This window comes from Euprymna scolopes, chromosome 36 (genome assembly GCF_053919585.1).
Source record: "Euprymna scolopes isolate OS-2025 chromosome 36, ASM5391958v1, whole genome shotgun sequence".
In the NCBI taxonomy this organism is placed as follows: Eukaryota; Metazoa; Mollusca; class Cephalopoda; order Sepiida; family Sepiolidae; genus Euprymna; species Euprymna scolopes.
Window position 1 is genome coordinate 34,785,726 of NC_136517.1, and position 17,482 is coordinate 34,803,207.

Consider the following 17,482-nt stretch of genomic DNA (forward strand, 5'->3'; position numbering starts at 1 on the left):
CTTTTAGCAGTTTAGGCTATTGCATTTTTGATTTTAGCAATTAGTTTTGTATGTTAGATTCATGTGAAACCTTGTTGTAATTCTTGTTCTTGCTGCTGCGCGTTACTTATTGGTCTATTTATTTGTGCCTCGTTACCAGATGTCAAATTTATTACAATAGAAAAATTTAAACCACTTATGGCTGGTTAAAAATAGAAGACAAATATAGCACAGCAATATATATATATATATATATATATATATATATTTCTGCTGTTCCAACCCTCATCCCTTTTCTCCCCCCCCCCATGACACTGCCACAAATTACATAACATCTTTATTACTTGACACTTAGGCTACCAAACGTAACAAGGGGTGGGTGGGGGGGGTAGGTGTGTGCGAGTGGGGCAGGAAGGGGATCATTCATCATGATCAAGTCCCACCACATAGGGCACTTTGGTGACTGTTATGGGTAAGTTTATTTTTATTTTTTTTATGGGGTGGGATATGGGTGGTAGGTTGTTCAACTTGGTTACTCTGAAGATTTGAAGCTGAGCCTGGGGAGGGTCGGGTGGGGATGAATTATATTATCAGCTTCCTCCACCCACTAGAGTATTTTTTTAAAATCTAAAACAGAGGCACTAAAATTAGATTGGCCACTGTTGAGTTTGATGAGGCTGTTTTTATTTATATATTTTTATTTTGTTTAAATAAATTTTAGCAGTAAATCTTTTAAGGTTTGACATCAACTTGCCTTTTCGTCCCTCCTCCCTCTAATGGTAAATACAGTTTGTGTGAAAGTGCTTCAAGTCCCCCCCCCTCCCACGTTTCTTTCTGTTGGTATTTATTTGCTTCCCCACGAAAGCAAAATACGATACAAGGTCGTTTTTAATGTGCGAGAAAACCAGCTTCCTCAAAAAAGGGGGGCACTCTGGAAGGAGGCAAAAAGGAAAATTTAGAAGGGTTTTCCCTGCAAGGACTAAGGACAAAATAACTTGAGTGTAGTATCAGAACAGATACTACACCCAAGTTCCTTTGTCAATGTAGGTAGAACCCTTCTATAGTTAGGCAAAACAGATACTAAACTGTGATCTTAGTCCGAAGGCTGTTCTGTGTTTGACACATTGTAAAGTATTTACTTATAGATAGCCAGCAGTATTATTCCAAAGTGTTCCTTTTTGGGGGAGTATTTTTCCTCTTATTACAAACATAACTTTCTAACTTTTGACCTATTGTTTTCTCATCCATAGTGCCCCCTTTTTTTGCGGGGGGGGAGTTTTTATGTCAATGCATTTCAGGTGTGGTTTAAAAAGAATTAAAAAAAAAACAAAAAAAAACGTTTCGCTATCAAGAATGTCTCAACTGTAAAACACGACGCACAGTTGACACAACTCACCACTTCAATAGTCAAGTCCCCAAATCTCCCTTTTGTAAAACCAGGCTCTTTTTTTTATCCAACCGGAAGCGCCTCATTTGCATATTGAGCAAACATAAAAAGGTGGCCACTTTTTTTTTTTTTTTTTTTTTCTCTTTTCTTCACTCCTTCTGTGTACAGGAGATCTTACAGGCTGCCGAAATCACTTAATCGCATCAATTGAAAACATTATTACATACCTACGTGCCATGTCGAAATTAGTATTAGTTCCAAAAATTACGAGAGTAATCAAGTGCAAAAGTAATTATCAGTAAGGGAGATAACTCTTAGCTTAAAATTAAGAGTCCACCATTTTTTAAGAACAATCTCAAAATATTAAAAGAAATTTTTTTAATTTTACATTTTCTTTTTTTTTTTTTTAATTTTCACTAGTTTCGACATGACACATAGTATGTGATGTTTTCACCTAAAATGCGTTGGTTTTAAAGATCACCAATCTACACAAGCACCTAAGGGACGTTTAGATTGTAGCTTTAATGTCACATCCGCTTCAGATATATTAAAAGCTAAAATGACAATAACCGAAATGGCTTCAAATGTTTGGCTATATAATAGCGGAGGGGATGTGGTTCTTTTTAATAGAAATGTAATGTCATGGAAAGATTGCACCGCTAAGTGCTTCTGATCTAGAAAGCCCTCTCTCTCTCTCTCTCTCTCTCTCTCTCTCTCTCTCTCTCTCTCTCTCTCTCTCTCTCTCTTTCTGTCAACTGACCATTGACTTGTAACCGACCGTTCGCTTCTGCCAACAAAGCAACCCAGTGCTTGGTAGCTACAGATTGTGGATTTTATGCACGGCAGCCGGGTGGAAATGGGGAGTTGTCGATCAGTAAATCTCTGTAGCTATTCAAAGTGTGAGCAGTGTGGATCAACAGGACCTATACACCCCCACCCATAACAATACCGATCTCGGTCTTCTTGGGGTGGTGGTCGGGTATCCTGAATGTTCAGAAATCTTTCATTATTCACTCTATAATAACGCATCTTCCCCCCCCCCCGCCCAGTCACCTTCCCTTTCCAACTCTCTCTCTTTCTTTTTTTTTCTCAACTCTCTCTCTCTCTCTATTTCTTTTTCTCATCCCTCTCTATTTCTTTTTTCTCATCCCTCTCTATTTCTTTTTCTCATCTCTCTCTATTTCTTTTTCTCATCTCTCTCTATTTCTTTTTCTCATCTCTCTCGATTTCTTTTTCTCATCTCTCTCTATTTCTTTTTCTCATCTCTCTCTATTTCTTTTTCTCATCTCTCTCTATTTCTTTTTTCTCATCCCTCTCTATTTCTTTTTCTCATCTCTCTCTATTTCTTTTTCTCATCTCTCTCTATTTCTTTTTCTCATCTCTCTCTATTTCTTTTTCTCATCTCTCTCTATTTCTTTTTTCTCATCTCTCTCTATTTCTTTTTTCTCATCTCTCTCTATTTCTTTTTTCTCATCTCTCTCTATTTCTTTTTTCTCATCTCTCTCTATTTCTTTTTTCTCATCTCTCTCTATTTCTTTTTTCTCATCTCTCTCTATTTCTTTTTTCTCATCTCTCTCTATTTCTTTTTTCTCATCTCTCTCTATTTCTTTTTTCCCATCTCTCTCTATTTCTTTTTTCTCATCTCTCTCTATTTCTTTTTTCTCATCTCTCTCTATTTCTTTTTTCTCATCTCTCTCTATTTCTTTTTTCTCATCTCTCTCTATTTCTTTTTTCTCATCTCTCTCTATTTCTTTTTTCTCATCTCTCTCTATTTCTTTTTTCTCATCTCTCTCTATTTCTTTTTTCTCATCTCTCTCTATTTCTTTTTTCTCATCTCTCTCTATTACTTTTCTCATCTCTCTCTATTACTTTTTTCATCTCTCTCTCCTCCATTTCTTTTTTCACTCCTCTCTCCCTCCCCCATTTCTTTTTTCACTCCTCTGTCCCTCCCCCATTTCTTTTTTCACTCCTCTCTCTCCCCCATTTCTTTTTTCTTTTTTTTATCTTAGGCCCCCAAAATCAGCAGAGATTAGACCATTCCGTAATGATGCCTGTTTACTTTGCAGCGGGAGTTTAGTTCTGTGTAGTTCTAGGCGATCCACCCTTCCAGGTGTTGCCTTCTCTCTTTGAGAAGGAGTTAGTTTATTGCTAATTGCCTGAGGCACCCTCACTGAGGAATGCTGACAGTGTTGCTCAGGCACTTTTTGTAGGTCAGAGTGCCTCTCCTCAGGGGCGCTGATGTCTCAATCCCACTTTCCGACCCCGGTGTGTAAGTTCTTGCAGTGAGAGAGGACTAAACAACCCCCCCTTTTTTTTTTATTTTAACATTAATGACGGTCGCATCTGCATGAAACCATGGGGATAGTATATAAAAATAGCTTATATTTTATGCACTACATGTATATTAGATATAAAAGCATCTGTCATTGTTCCAATATATATATATATATATAATTTTTTTTTTTTTTTTTTTTTTTAAGAATAAAACCAGTTCCCATTCGTTTTATTTATATTCTGTAGCATCCAATCAAACTTGTTATAAGTTGAATGCATGTGAATTTACCCATGATGATAGGTACGTTTAAATATGTCTACAATAAAAACTCGTCTTATATGTACATCATAGACTTTACCGTTGGCTGAACGATTTCGCAACAGCTGTTTATATTTTCTTCTGGTAAGAATCTTTGATGACGACGACGACGACCGAACAGAAGACGCAGCAAGAAATGTTGTTCAGTCAACCCAACCGGTCAGCTTTCTCTAATTTTTATTTATTTTTTTTTTTCTTATGAGAAAAAGATTAAAATATACGAAAATGAAATTATGTAGAAAATGTCATTGTTGGTTGAAAATTCACTCAGCGATTTGTGAATACATTCTCCACTAACAAAGGAAGAATAGATTTTTTTTTATTATTTATTCATTTATAGGTGAAGGAATCGACTGAATAAAATATGACTCTTGGCTCTCATTCTCAACTCCTGCTAAAAATGTTGACCGCTGTCTGACCATTTCTAGCTAACTTTAGAGACAGTCGACCCCTACCTACCTACCTACCTACTGTCTATTTCTTTGCTGCCGGACAATTTAATTTTGTGATAATAATCATTGGGATATATTTCAATATTCTCTTAAAACTAATTACACTGGATGGAGCAATTACATTGTCAATCGAGGCAAGGATCTGTAAGACATGTGTACATAGTGTGACGATGTATGCAAGTAAAGCCTGGCCAATGAGGGTTGAGGATATGCGTTGCATGGAGAGAAATGATATGAGAATGATACGATTGATGAAACTACTGTAGCCTTTACAGGACTAAATGGAGTTCATTTCGTCCTGTAAATTTCCATATAAATTTAACGTTTTGACGATTAAGTGAAGAATCAACTTTATAATAGATTTCTTTTTTTCATAAGCGATACATATATATATTTGTTGCCTACATAACCCCCAGAAGTTAAGCAACGATGAGGCTGGCCAGTACCAGATGGGTGACTATTTTGGGAATGTTAGGCACTGTATGTGTTGGAGACAACTTCTGCATCTAGTATCACGCTTGGTTGTCTTGACCCTGGTTTGCCATCAGGACCAAGTGTTTCTGAACGAGAGTGTGGTAGATGCAAGTCCACCACACTTTCAAGTAAGTCAAGCGCAAGTCACAGCAAAAAGGGAAAGTGGGAGATAACAACTGTTTGTAGGCCTTATGGTCTACCATAGCTGTTTGTAGGCCTTATGGTCTACCATAGCTGTTTGTAGGCCTTATGGTCTACCGTAGCTGTTTGTAGGCCTTATGGTCTACCATAGCTGAGGTAATACCACATAACGGTAAATTGTTGAAAAGAAATTATAGTAATTTTTAGTAAAATCACAATTATTTAAAGCATTTTCTATTTAATGGTATATTAGCAATATTGGGCTCACTAAAAGAAAATTAATGATTTACTTTTCAAAGATTTAAAAGTACTCTTTTTTGTAAAAATAATGAAAATATAAAAAATTTATTTATTATTTATTTTTACAAATCTGAAAAAATTAACATATTCAACGAATTTCACACAAAAGATGAAAAATTAAACACATTCAAAATTCGGATTTTCAACCTGCAAATCTGATACGTGCACAGTTGTTGTTTTTTTCTTATTATTATTTACAACCCTCAGCCCCTCCCCTTCAATATATTTTGCTCAGTTTTGACTGATTATTTTAAGCATGTTTTTAACCACAAATAAAGAAAGGGGAGCTGTAGGCTATATATATATATATATATATATATATATATATCGATTATATATAAAAAAAAAAAAAGTACACGGTTATAAAGTTCATTCTTCACTTAATAAGTCGGTGAAAATTTCGTATTGATTAAATAATTACTTTTTTTTTTTTTTTTTTTTTTTGGTAGATTTAAAAAAAAAAAAAAAAATTACTTCCTCCTTCCGTTTTGGCCGTTCCTATGTCTATCGTATGTCTTTAAAGTGTTGTATTTTTAATTTATTTTTTAACGAAAAATATACAATAGCTTCTTTTACAGGTTATACCGATTCGACTTATAATGGATGTGGTTGGTTAGACAGGGATGCACAGAAAAATAAAAAGGGGTTTTGGTTTAAAGTCTGAAAGTTATCAGTTTATGACGCCTAAGATTAATTCCTCATATTACACAATACTTAGATTATATTTAACTCGGTTCTCATGGGGAGACAAGTAGATTTCTAAAAAGTGGGGATTTTGTTGCAAGAGAGGGGACGAAAAAGCAACAACAAAAATCTCACAAGTAAAAGGAAACGGCCTCTTGGCTTGGAACGAAGTGTAGTATCTGTTTTGATACTCCACCTCACTTTTTCTATTCACGATCAGTGTAGAAGAAATCCTTCTAGACAGACAATTTTTATTTTTGTTCTTATCAGGAGTGCCCATTTTTGAGAGCTAGACTCTCCCCCCCCTCCACAGTAAAACAACCGACTAACCTTGTGTTGTGGGGAAATAAATAGGAACAAAAATCTTACGATTTCAGCAAAAATTGCAGATTCCTTAATTTTTACATCCGAGACCTCATTTCTCCCCTTATTTTCTCTTTCTTCCGTTCCCATTTTCTCCCTCTTTCTCCCTTCTCATTATCCGTCTCTTTCTTCCCCCCTTCTCATTATCCGTCTCTTTCTTCCCTCCTTCTCATTATCCGTCTCTTTCTCCCCCCTTCTCATTATCCGTCTCTTTCTCCCCCCTTCTCATTATCCGTCTCTTTCTCCCCCCTTCTCATTATCCGTCTCTTTCTCCCCCCTTCTCATTATCCGTCTCTTTCTTCACCCCCTTCTCATTATCCGTCTCTTTCTCCACCCCCTTCTCATTATCCGTCTCTTTCTCCACCCCCTTCTCATTATCCGTCTCTTTCTCCCCCCTTCTCATTATCCGTCTCTTTCTCCCCCCTTCTCATTATCCGTCTCTTTCTCCCCCCCTTCTCATTATCCGTCTCTTTCTCCCCCCCCCCTTCTCATTATCCGTCTCTTTCTCCCCCCCCCCTTCTCATTATCCGTCTCTTTCTCCCCCCCCTTCTCATTATCCGTCTCTTTCTCCCCCCCTTCTCATTATCCGTCTCTTTCTCCACCCCCCTTCTCATTATACGTCTCTTTCTCCACCCCCCTTCTCATTATACGTCTCTTTCTCCACCCCTTCTCATTATACGTCTCTTTCTCCACCCCCCTTCTCATTATACGTCTCTTTCTCCACCCCCCTTCTCATTATACGTCTCTTTCTCCACCCCCCTTCTCATTATACGTCTCTTTCTCCACCCCCCCTTCTCATTATACGTCTCTTTCTCCACACCCCTTCTCATTATACGTCTCTTTCTCCACCCCCCTTCTCATTATACGTCTCTTTCTCCACCCCCCTTCTCATTATCCGTCTCTTTCTCCCCCCTTCTCATTATCCGTCTCTTTCTCCCCCCCTTCTCATTATCCGTCTCTTTCTCCCCCCCTTCTCATTATCCGTCTCTTTCTCCCCCCCTTCTCATTATCCGTCTCTTTCTCCCCCCCCTTCTCATTATCCGTCTCTTTCTCCCCCCCTTCTCATTATCCGTCTCTTTCTCCCCCCCTTCTCATTATCCGTCTCTTTCTCCCCCCCCTTCTCATTATCCGTCTCTTTCTCCCCCCCTTCTCATTATCCGTCTCTTTCTCCCCCCCTTCTCATTATCCGTCTCTTTCTCTCCCCCCTTCTCATTATCCGTCTCTTTCTCTCCCCCCTTCTCATTATCCGTCTCTTTCTCTCCCCCCTTCTCATTATCCGTCTTTTTCTCTCCCCCTTCTCATTATCCGTCTTTTTCTCTCCCCCTTCTCATTATCCGTCTTTTTCTCTCCCCCTTCTCATTATCCGTCTTTTTCTCTCCCCCTTCTCATTATCCGTCTTTTTCTCTCCCCCTTCTCATTATCCGTCTTTTTCTCTCCCCCTTCTCATTATCCGTCTCTTTCTCTCCCCCTTCTCATTATCCGTCTCTTTCTCCCCCCCCCCTTCTCATTGTCCGTCTCTTTCTCCCCCCCCTTCTCATTGTCCGTCTCTTTCTCCCCCCCCCCTTCTCATTATCCGTCTCTTTCTCCCCCCCTCTTATCCGTCTCTCTTTCTGCCCCCCCCTCTTATCCGTCTCTCTTTCTGCCCCCCCTCCTCTTATCCGTCTCTCTTTCTGCCCCCCCTCCTCTTATCCGTCTCTCTTTCTGCCCCCCCCTCCTCTTATCCGTCTCTCTTTCTGTCCCCCCCCCTCCTCTTATCCGTCTCTCTTTCTGCCCCCCCTCTTATCCGTCTCTCTTTCTGCCCCCCCTCTTATCCGTCTCTCTTTCTGCCCCCCCTCTTATCCGTCTCTCTTTCTGCCCCCCCTCTTATCCGTCTCTCTTTCTGCCCCCCCTCTTATCCGTCTCTCTTTCTGCCCCCCCTCTTATCCGTCTCTCTTTCTGCCCCCCCCTCTTATCCGTCTCTCTTTCTGCCCCCCCCCTCTTATCCGTCTCTCTTTCTGCCCCCCCCCTCTTATCCGTCTCTCTTTCTGCCCCCCCTCTTATCCGTCTCTCTTTCTGTCCCCCCTCTTATCCGTCTCTCTTTCTGTCCCCCCTCTTATCCGTCTCTCTTTCTGTCCCCACTCTTATCCGTCTCTCTTTCCTCCCCCCCCTCTTATCCGTCTCTCTTTCTGCCCCCCCCCTCTTATCCGTCTCTCTTTCTACCCTCCCCCTTATCCGTCTCTCTTTCTACCCTCCCCCTTATCCGTCTCTCTTTCTGCCCCCCCCCTTATCCTTCTCTCTTTATCATCTTCTCTCTCTCCGTTCTCTATCCTTTTTCTATCCATTCCTCCTATCTTCCTCGCGGTACTTTGAACATTATTATTATTCTAAAGAAAGATATCCTTTCTAAAATCAACACTTAATAAAACTTGAAAAACTTGGAACGTTAATCTTTGTTGTTATTCGATATAATCCGTGGTATTTGTTTTATTTTTTTTACTTTACTTGATTGTTTTTATATAATTTCTTATATTGTATGCCATGTTCTCACTTTGTAGAATTACGGAGTTAATAAAAAATACCTCATAATAATTGCATTAACTGGTTAGCGGCAATTTTCTTTCTCCTCCCTTCTCCCAAGTGTTTCAGATAATTAATTAGTTATGGCTATAAACACATCGCTCACCTCCTCTCTCTCGCCTTCTCAATAAGCAGGTAAGTAGTAAGATTTAGTCACACTTTGATTATAGTCTTATTATTCGTGACAATTTCAGTTTTGTCCTCCTATGCGTATATATAATGTGTTAACATTATTAGTAGTAGTTAGTGTTGAAATTGGAAAATAACGTTTATATATAGTTTAGAAAACCTGCTCTGGGACTTCATGGTGTCCTGAGGTTTGGAAACTCTGGCTCACTATATTCCCCCCCCCCCAACGTTATCTATGGCTAACTGTTAAATAATATTACTACTTGTGGTGATATTTTCTTTTGTTTATACACTTCCAATGAGCATTTTTTTTTCTTTCTTCCTCTGTCTTTATTTACGCATGACTAAATATTTAAAAGCATAGAAATGAACCAATAACCAAGGAAAAAAAGCGGGAGCGAGGGGCGAAAACACCGACAAATTAAGATGGGGAGGGGATTATCTTTTGTTACTTAAGCTATTCCGGTCAAAGATAAAGGGGATTTTTTTTTTTTTTTTTTTTTTTTTACTTAATGTATAAGAAGATAATACATTCTTCAAGCAAACTCTGATTTTAATTTGTCTTCTTTACAAAATTCTGTCTGAAAATTAAAGTCTCCATTGGATTTTTCTTTTGTTTGACTGCCATCTATCGACACTTCACCAGATGGGATTTTAATAAAATAAAATTTTAAGTGTACAGTGTGAACGAGGCAGATTTTTTTTTTTTCTTTATTCTCTCTCCTACAAATCTGAGCACTTGTGTAGCTTGTCTCCTGCTATCTGAACGGGCCGAATATTCTTTGTTAAATAACGAAGTGGTACATTTACCTGAGACTGGAGGCCCTTCTTTGGCTCCAACGGACAGTCGAGACAGAACGAAGAAGGGTGCTGGGAGAGTTAGGCGTCTTGTGTATGCATGTCTGCCTGTTATTTATTTATTAGGGCCTCTTAGAAATTGGACTCAGGTGCAGATTGAACTGTCGATGCATGTGCTGCTGCTGACCTCTTTTTCTTTCTCTACGCCCCCCTCCCGCATTTTTTTTTTTTTTTTTTTTTTTTAACTGTTTGTCTCTTTCTTTGTTTGTCACAATTGAAAGGTAGACAAGAGCCAGGACTAGTGTCGGGATTTTTTTTTTCTTTTTTGAAAGCGTACAAATTAGACACACGCTTTTCTGGACAGATAAGAAGCTGGAGAGGGGAAGCATCGGAAATAACGTGAGGAGATGGGGATGGAGATATATATATATATATATATATATGTATATAATCTCAACAAAAGAAAAATGAAGGAAAGAAGGTAGATTCAGAATTAGAGGGTCTTGCTTTAAAAAAAACATGTTAAAGAAATTATTGTATAGCGGATATGCATACAAAAGTGACTAGAGATAAAGTGTAGCCTAAGAAATTTGAGGGCGGGGGCGGGCAAAACGAGATGAAACGTATGGTTAAGAAAACTGTGGTTCCTTTAAAAAAAAAAAAAAAAAAAAGTGTACAAAAAATGCAAGAAATCCTCTCATGTCTTTTGGTCTTATCTTTTTTTGTATCTTAAACCTTTTTTTTTTTTTTTTTCGTTAATTTGATTGCAATCATGGCAGAGGTGGGACAGGGGAAGGGCTGCTGGAAGAATGACGCGCACCTGTGCTTGGAAAATGTGAGTTACCGGCATTTTGGGACATGTTTACCTGTGTTTGACATCTAAGATTTCATTGAGTATTCTCAATACCTTTTGACAAATTGTACATTCTTGTTTTCAAATGGAAACCAACTGAACAGGTGTTTTAAATGTTGGGGAATGGGGAGGGTTACATGCTCATTATATTTGCTTGGAATCGTTTCCTGCTACTGGTTTTTAATAATCTTTCAAATTTTACAGACTTGAACACATTTATTTTTTCATCTTATATATTTGATTTGAGGAAAGTTAATAAATTCAGTGATTAATAGAGTACTCGTTTTGGCCATCCTGATGGCGTACTCTGCGTGAGGCTTGGTCCCTCCGATGGCGTACTCTGCGAAGGGCTTGGCTTGGCTCGCTCTGATGGCATACTCTGTGTGAGGTTTGGCCTTCAAACATTGTCCTCTTGGGTAGGCTAGATTTTCCGAGATTGGTTTTTCAACATTGTACTCTCTATATGTTAGGCATGTATTTTGTCATTACAGATTATATTTTATCTCTGATTACATTGTAAACTCATTTTAATTAACCGGTGTAGGTCATTAATTGATTACTAATTAGTAAATGATTAATGCTTCAAGCTAATGAGTGCTTCCAGTAGAAACCAGATGTTTATATAAATGCTAGAATATATAAATGACTGTTTATTTGCGATTTTAACTTGCAGGAAGTATATTTATTGGTGCACATCTATCATACACTTTGCAAAAACTACTTAACGTTCCAATGACCCATGTAGATGTCGGTGCGACAAAAGTCTCGTCGAATAACTAAAACTTGAATCGTTTTTTTTTTTTTTCTTTCTTTTTTTCTTTTTTAACCTCCTGAAAGTTTGAATTACCTGATTCAAAAGTGCTGAGAGTAAATCTACCTCTATTCATTCTCGGGTCGGTTTAACATTCTCCATCCACTTGCCTTCATTCATGTCACCCCCCCCCTCCCCGGACCTCCTCACTAAATTTCTTTTTTAACCAGAGCAAATTGAATTGTGGGCTTTTGAAAAAGAAGGAAAACAAAGTTAATTGGCGAAGGTAGTGTGTAATCGTAAGAAATAAATCTGTGCTCAAAAAAACTATGTTACACACATCACTGATCAAACGGTATCTCTTACTTCCCCTCTAGTCTCCCTCTCTTACTCCATTCTGTCTTTTTTGTCTTCTTTCTGTTCCTCCTCTCTCTCCTTTGTTTCCCCCTTCTCTCTCCTTTGTTTCCCCCTTCTCTCTCCTTTGTTTCCCCCTTCTCTCTCCTTTGTTTCCCCCTTCTCTCTCCTTTGTTTCCCCCTTCTCTCTCCTTTGTTTCCCCCTTCTCTCTCCTTTGTTTCCCCCTTCTCTCTCCTTTGTTTCCCCCTTCTCTCTCCTTTGTTTCCCCCTTCTCTCTCCTTTGTTTCCCCCTTCTCTCTCCTTTGCTTCCCCCTTCTCTCTCCTTTGTTTCCCCCTTCTCTCTCCTTTGTTTCCCCCTTCTCTCTCCTTTGTTTCCCCCTTCTCTCTCCTTTGTTTCCCCCTTCTCTCTCCTTTGTTTCCCCCTTCTCTCTCCTTTGTTTCCCCCTTCTCTCTCCTTTGTTTCCCCCTTCTCTCTCCTTTGTTTCCCCCTTCTCTCTCCTTTGTTTCCCCCTTCTCTCTCCTTTGTTTCCCCCTTCTCTCTCCTTTGTTTCCCCCTTCTCTCTCCTTTGTTTTCCCCCCTTCTCTCTCCTTTGTTTTCCCCCCTTCTCTCCTCTTTGTTTTCCCCCCCTTCTCTCCTCTTTGTTTTCCCCCCTTCTCTCCTCTTTGTTTTCCCCCCTTCTCTCCTCTTTGTTTTCCCCCTTCTCTCCTCTTTGTTTTCCCCCCTTCTCTCCTCTTTGTTTTCCCCCCTTCTCTCCTCTTTGTTTTCCCCCCTTCTCTCCTCTTTGTTTTCCCCCCTTCTCTCCTCTTTGTTTTCCCCCCTTCTCTCCTCTTTGTTTTCCCCCCTTCTCTCCTCTTTGTTTTCCCCCCTTCTCTCCTCTTTGTTTTCCCCCCTTCTCTCCTCTTTGTTTTCCCCCCTTCTCTCCTCTTTGTTTTCCCCCCTTCTCTCCTCTTTGTTTTCCCCCCTTCTCTCCTCTTTGTTTTCCCCCCTTCTCTCCTCTTTGTTTTCCCCCCTTCTCTCCTGTTTTTTTCTCCCCTTCTCTCCTGTTTTTTTCTCCCCTTCTCTCCTGTTTTTTTCTCCCCTTCTCTCCTGTTTTTTTCTCCCCTTCTCTCCTGTTTTTTCTCCCCTTCTCTCCTGTTTTTTTCTCCCCTTCTCTCCTGTTTTTTTCTCCCCTTCTCTCCTGTTTTTTTTTCTCCCCTTCTCTCCTGTTTTTTTTTCCCCTTCTCTCCTGTTTTTTTTTCCCCTTCTCTCCTGTTTTTTTCTCCCCTTCTCTCCTGTTTTTTTTTTCTCCCCTTCTCTCCTGTTTTTTTTCTCCCCTTCTCTCCTGTTTTTTTTTCTCCCCTTCTCTCCTGTGTTTTTTTTCTCCCCTTCTCTCCTGTGTTTTTTTTCTCCCCTTCTCTCCTGTGTTTTTTTTCTCCCCTTCTCTCCTGTGTTTTTTTTCTCCCCTTCTCTCCTGTGTTTTTTTTCTCCCCTTCTCTCCTGTGTTTTTTTCTCCCCTTCTCTCCTGTGTTTTTTTCTCCCCTTCTCTCCTGTGTTTTTTTTCTCCCCTTCTCTCCTGTGTTTTTTTCTCCCCTTCTCTCCTGTGTTTTTTTTCTCCCCTTCTCTCCTGTGTTTTTTTTTCTCCCCTTCTCTCCTGTGTTTTTTTTTCTCCCCTTCTCTCCTGTGTTTTTTTTTCTCCCCTTCTCTCCTGTGTTTTTTTTTCTCCCCTTCTCTCCTGTGTTTTTTTTCTCCCCTTCTCTCCTGTGTTTTTTTTCTCCCCTTCTCTCCTGTGTTTTTTTTCTCCCCTTCTCTCCTGTGTTTTTTTTCTCCCCTTCTCTCCTGTGTTTTTTTTCTCCCCTTCTCTCCTGTGTTTTTTTTCTCCCCTTCTCTCCTGTGTTTTTTTCTCCCCTTCTCTCGTCTTTGTCTTCTCCTCCCCTTCTCTCCTTGTCCATCTTTCTCCACCCTTCTTCACTTCTTCTCCATCGTCTCCTCGCTTTTCTTTCCCCTTCCTCCTTTCTTGCCTCCTTCTCCCCCTTCTTTCTATCGTTACTCATCTCAAACGATCCAAACTAAAAAAAAAAAAAAAAATGTCAAGAGAATTTTTTTCCCCTCTTGCTTACATAACAGATAACTCTTAAAATGTTATGTCACCGTGCACACTTTTCATCCGTGTACCTTTTAAGCGATGGGAGAAAAGGCGACTCCTAAAAAGTGATAAATGATGTAAATAATTAAGAGAAGAATGTTGGTATATTATGATATCACAATGTATTGTGTCAGCCTCCGACTTCACGAAAATTGTACAGGTTGAAAAGCGTTTGTTGTGTATTTGATTCTGTTACAGTTGTAAAAAAATTTAATATTGTGAAACATGTAAAAAAAAAACAAAAAAAAAAACTGTTAATTAAGAGTGTTTTATGAATAATTATGGAATTCCTTCATATTTAATACATATTCCATAAATTAACAATAAATAATTGTATTTTAAAATATCTATTAACCTTCAGTCAGTTTAGGAACACTAAATTTATAAATTAATATAAAATATACCAATGTTGACCCAACAGATCATGCACTTAGTCTTAACATTTTTACTGCAGTCTCATGGTATCACCGATTACCAGAAGTGTATCATTTAGTATCAAACAAGATGAGATTGGACGTTATGTATTATCTATACATTTATTATATTATTTGAATTACTATTCTCATCTTGATTGTTTTTCCTCTGAACGTTTTGGCCGATGTAACCTTCGACCGTCTTCAGGTGCATATTTATACTCTATGTTATTGGTGAGTAATAATCGTTAGAAATTTAAAACGCAAATGGCGCCAAGTATTTTTTTTATATGTATAAATCCAGGTCCGTTCGTTTTTTTTTTTTTGTTGTTTTTTTTTTTTTAACTGCGTTTAAAATTACAAAACAAGTGTTTGTTTACATGTCTGCGTTTAAGCTATAAGTTTTTATTATTTTTATTATTATTAAACTAATTTTGTTTTTGAAATTTGTGATTGTATTTTATTTCTAGGTATAATTTATAGTTTCTATTATTTATAGAGGGGGGGGGGCTAATTATAAGATTTCTTAATTGATGCCGGAGCGTTGTTATTGTTCACGTATGTATTTAGACTTTGTATTACTATTTCTGTATTTACCTTCACCTCTAGATGTCATCATGTGATAATCATACCTACACTTGAACTTGTTTTCCGTGATCCGTACGTATACTATTTTGTTCACAAGACTGAGTCTTCCATCTGTTGCTAATGCACAGAAACAGTCTCTGTCTTGAGCCAACCATTAATCTGTGGTCTCAGCAGATTACAGGGGGATTGAAAGCAAAAACGTGGCCGGTAATTACAGGTTTCCATGATTCAGGATGAACCACGTTCTCACTTGAAAGAATACATACACACGCACACTAACATTAGTAGGGAGACTCTTCATTGGGACACATTATATATATATATATATATATATATATATATATATATATATATATATTTGTTTTCTTGTATAAGTGTAGGAACTTCCAACTCCATTGTTCCTTTTGTTAATTCCTTCAAAGAGTTGTTGTTTGAAATGGCGTGACGAATGTTGGTTTCTATTTAAATGAAACGAAATTAAAAAGGAAGAAAGTAGTTTCTTTATCAACGGAAACGGATCCATTCTTACGTTTCATTCCGTTTTTTTTTTTTTTTTTTTTTTTTTTTCTAGCTGGTGATTGGGCGTCCTACCAGATACCCCGCTGTCTCATGCATTCCAACCAAGAGATATTTTTAAGATTCTAACCGTCCCTTTTAAATGCAATTTCTTGTATCTCTCTTGCACTTGGTTTACCGGGTATATTTGCCAGGTAGTTGTTGTAATTTCTTTTTCATGAATCCGGTTGCTCTTATGATTACTGGACTGATGGAGATTTTCCCAAGATTTCATTTTCATGTGATTCATAAGACCTTGGTATTTTGTTATCTTTAGATTTTAGCTCTGTTTCACCTACTATCATTGGAGACACTAACTTCTAAGGTTGCTTTTTTCTCCTTCTTGTCCTATATTACAATGACAGGTTTAATATCTCCCATTTTCTAGGTATGTAGCTGTTGGAATTGCATCATCATAGTGAATAAAAGTGTCATTTAAAACTTTAGCCTGACAGACGGAGCTTTTTAGAGATGCGTAGACACATCTATGAAAAATAACATTTTCAATTTTAAATTGAAGCGTGACCGACTGACTTGAACATCAGTTAGGATGTTTTGCTTTCCGGTATATCAATCATTTTGTGGTTTTTTGATGCCGCATCCAGAATTTTTAGGTATAACAAAAAAATCTGCTTGTATAGCTTTTGCTGTATTTCAATTTCATGTCTTTTCTCTTTTTCTTTAGGGATTTACAATCAAATGGAATCTTGGAATTAAGAGCAGACGACTTCAAAGGGCTTGACAAGTTGGAGAAACTGTAAGTAATTCTTTCATTTAATCTTTCAAACATCATAGTCATACATATTATTTCAATTCATTGAACTACTGCTCTCATCCTGAGTGTGATTTTTCACGTTTCCGTCAATGTAACCTTCTGTATCTTATCAAACTCTAGAATATTTCTGTCGAACTTGGGAATTTGGACAGAATTTCGAGCGGAACCCTTTATTTACTTCATGGTAGCGTGCTCATGTTCTGTCTGCCATGACTGGATAGAGGTCATAAGTAATCCGCAATTGTATTTTTTGGTCACCCACACTGAGGATTGAACCTTCAACCTTCAGGAAAATATCACTTTTTACAATTTTTCCAAGTACTCTAACCACTGCGCCATGGGTCCTTGCAGAGTAAAGACATTAAATTAAAATACAGCAAATTCTCAAGTTCAACAGAAATACTCCAGAGTTTGACAAGATACACCTGAAGAGAGTCGAAGGTTACATCGACCAAAACATTGTGAAAATCACACTCAATAGTCCGATGAATCCAAATAATACTAATAACCAATCCTCATCTCAAAAATTTAAAAACGTCATATCATGGTCATAATTAGTTTTCAGTATCCCTTCTATTTATTAATCTCTCCATTAATTCAAAAAAAAAATTTTTTTTAATACGGATTTCTCTGAATGTCTTCATCCACCTTTCTCTCCCCCATGCTCCCTCTCTTTCTCTTTAATAACCCCACTCAGATAATTTTCTATTTCTGTCTCTGTTTTGTGTGTGTGCACTTTTTGTTGCTGTTTCAGTTTTAAGTGAAAAATTCAATTATTCAGATTAGATTCTCACAAACTATGAGATTGATAACTACTGAGTGAGTGTATCACATACATACACACACACACACACATATATATAAGGTCTGTGTGTGTGAGTTCATTTTCTGTGAACCCAGAAATGGCTGGGCTGATTTTTTTTTTTTTTTTTTTTTTTTTTTTTTTAATTTCAGACGGATGTACTTCACGTGTCCGGGGGTGTTCTTAGGTAGGTTTTGTATCGAAATGCCTCTGATAAGTATTAATAATTGAAAATAATCATATTTAAAAAAGGAACAGTCTAATTTGGACTGGACCAAAGTTAACATTCTTATACAGCCTCTTATCACCAGTGCATTTGTAGAAGGTTTATCACTGCAAAAGCAGAAGGGCTTGGCATATAAAAGCAACAATGGGTTCTTTGATAAGATAGGAGCACATTTGAAATGAATG

At 38.1% G+C, this 17,482-nt stretch overlaps 1 protein-coding gene across 2 annotated transcripts in view; it reads left to right on the forward strand.

Moving 5' to 3' along the window:
* Positions 1–17,482, forward strand: part of LOC145260405 (uncharacterized) — a 258,651-nt gene that overhangs the window by 58,840 nt on the left and 182,329 nt on the right. For both annotated transcript variants that reach the window (XM_080118383.1, XM_080118382.1), the window contains exon 2: positions 16,180–16,251. In XM_080118383.1, the coding sequence (XP_079974509.1) occupies positions 16,180–16,251 (72 nt within the window). The remainder of the gene's footprint in view (positions 1–16,179; positions 16,252–17,482) is intronic.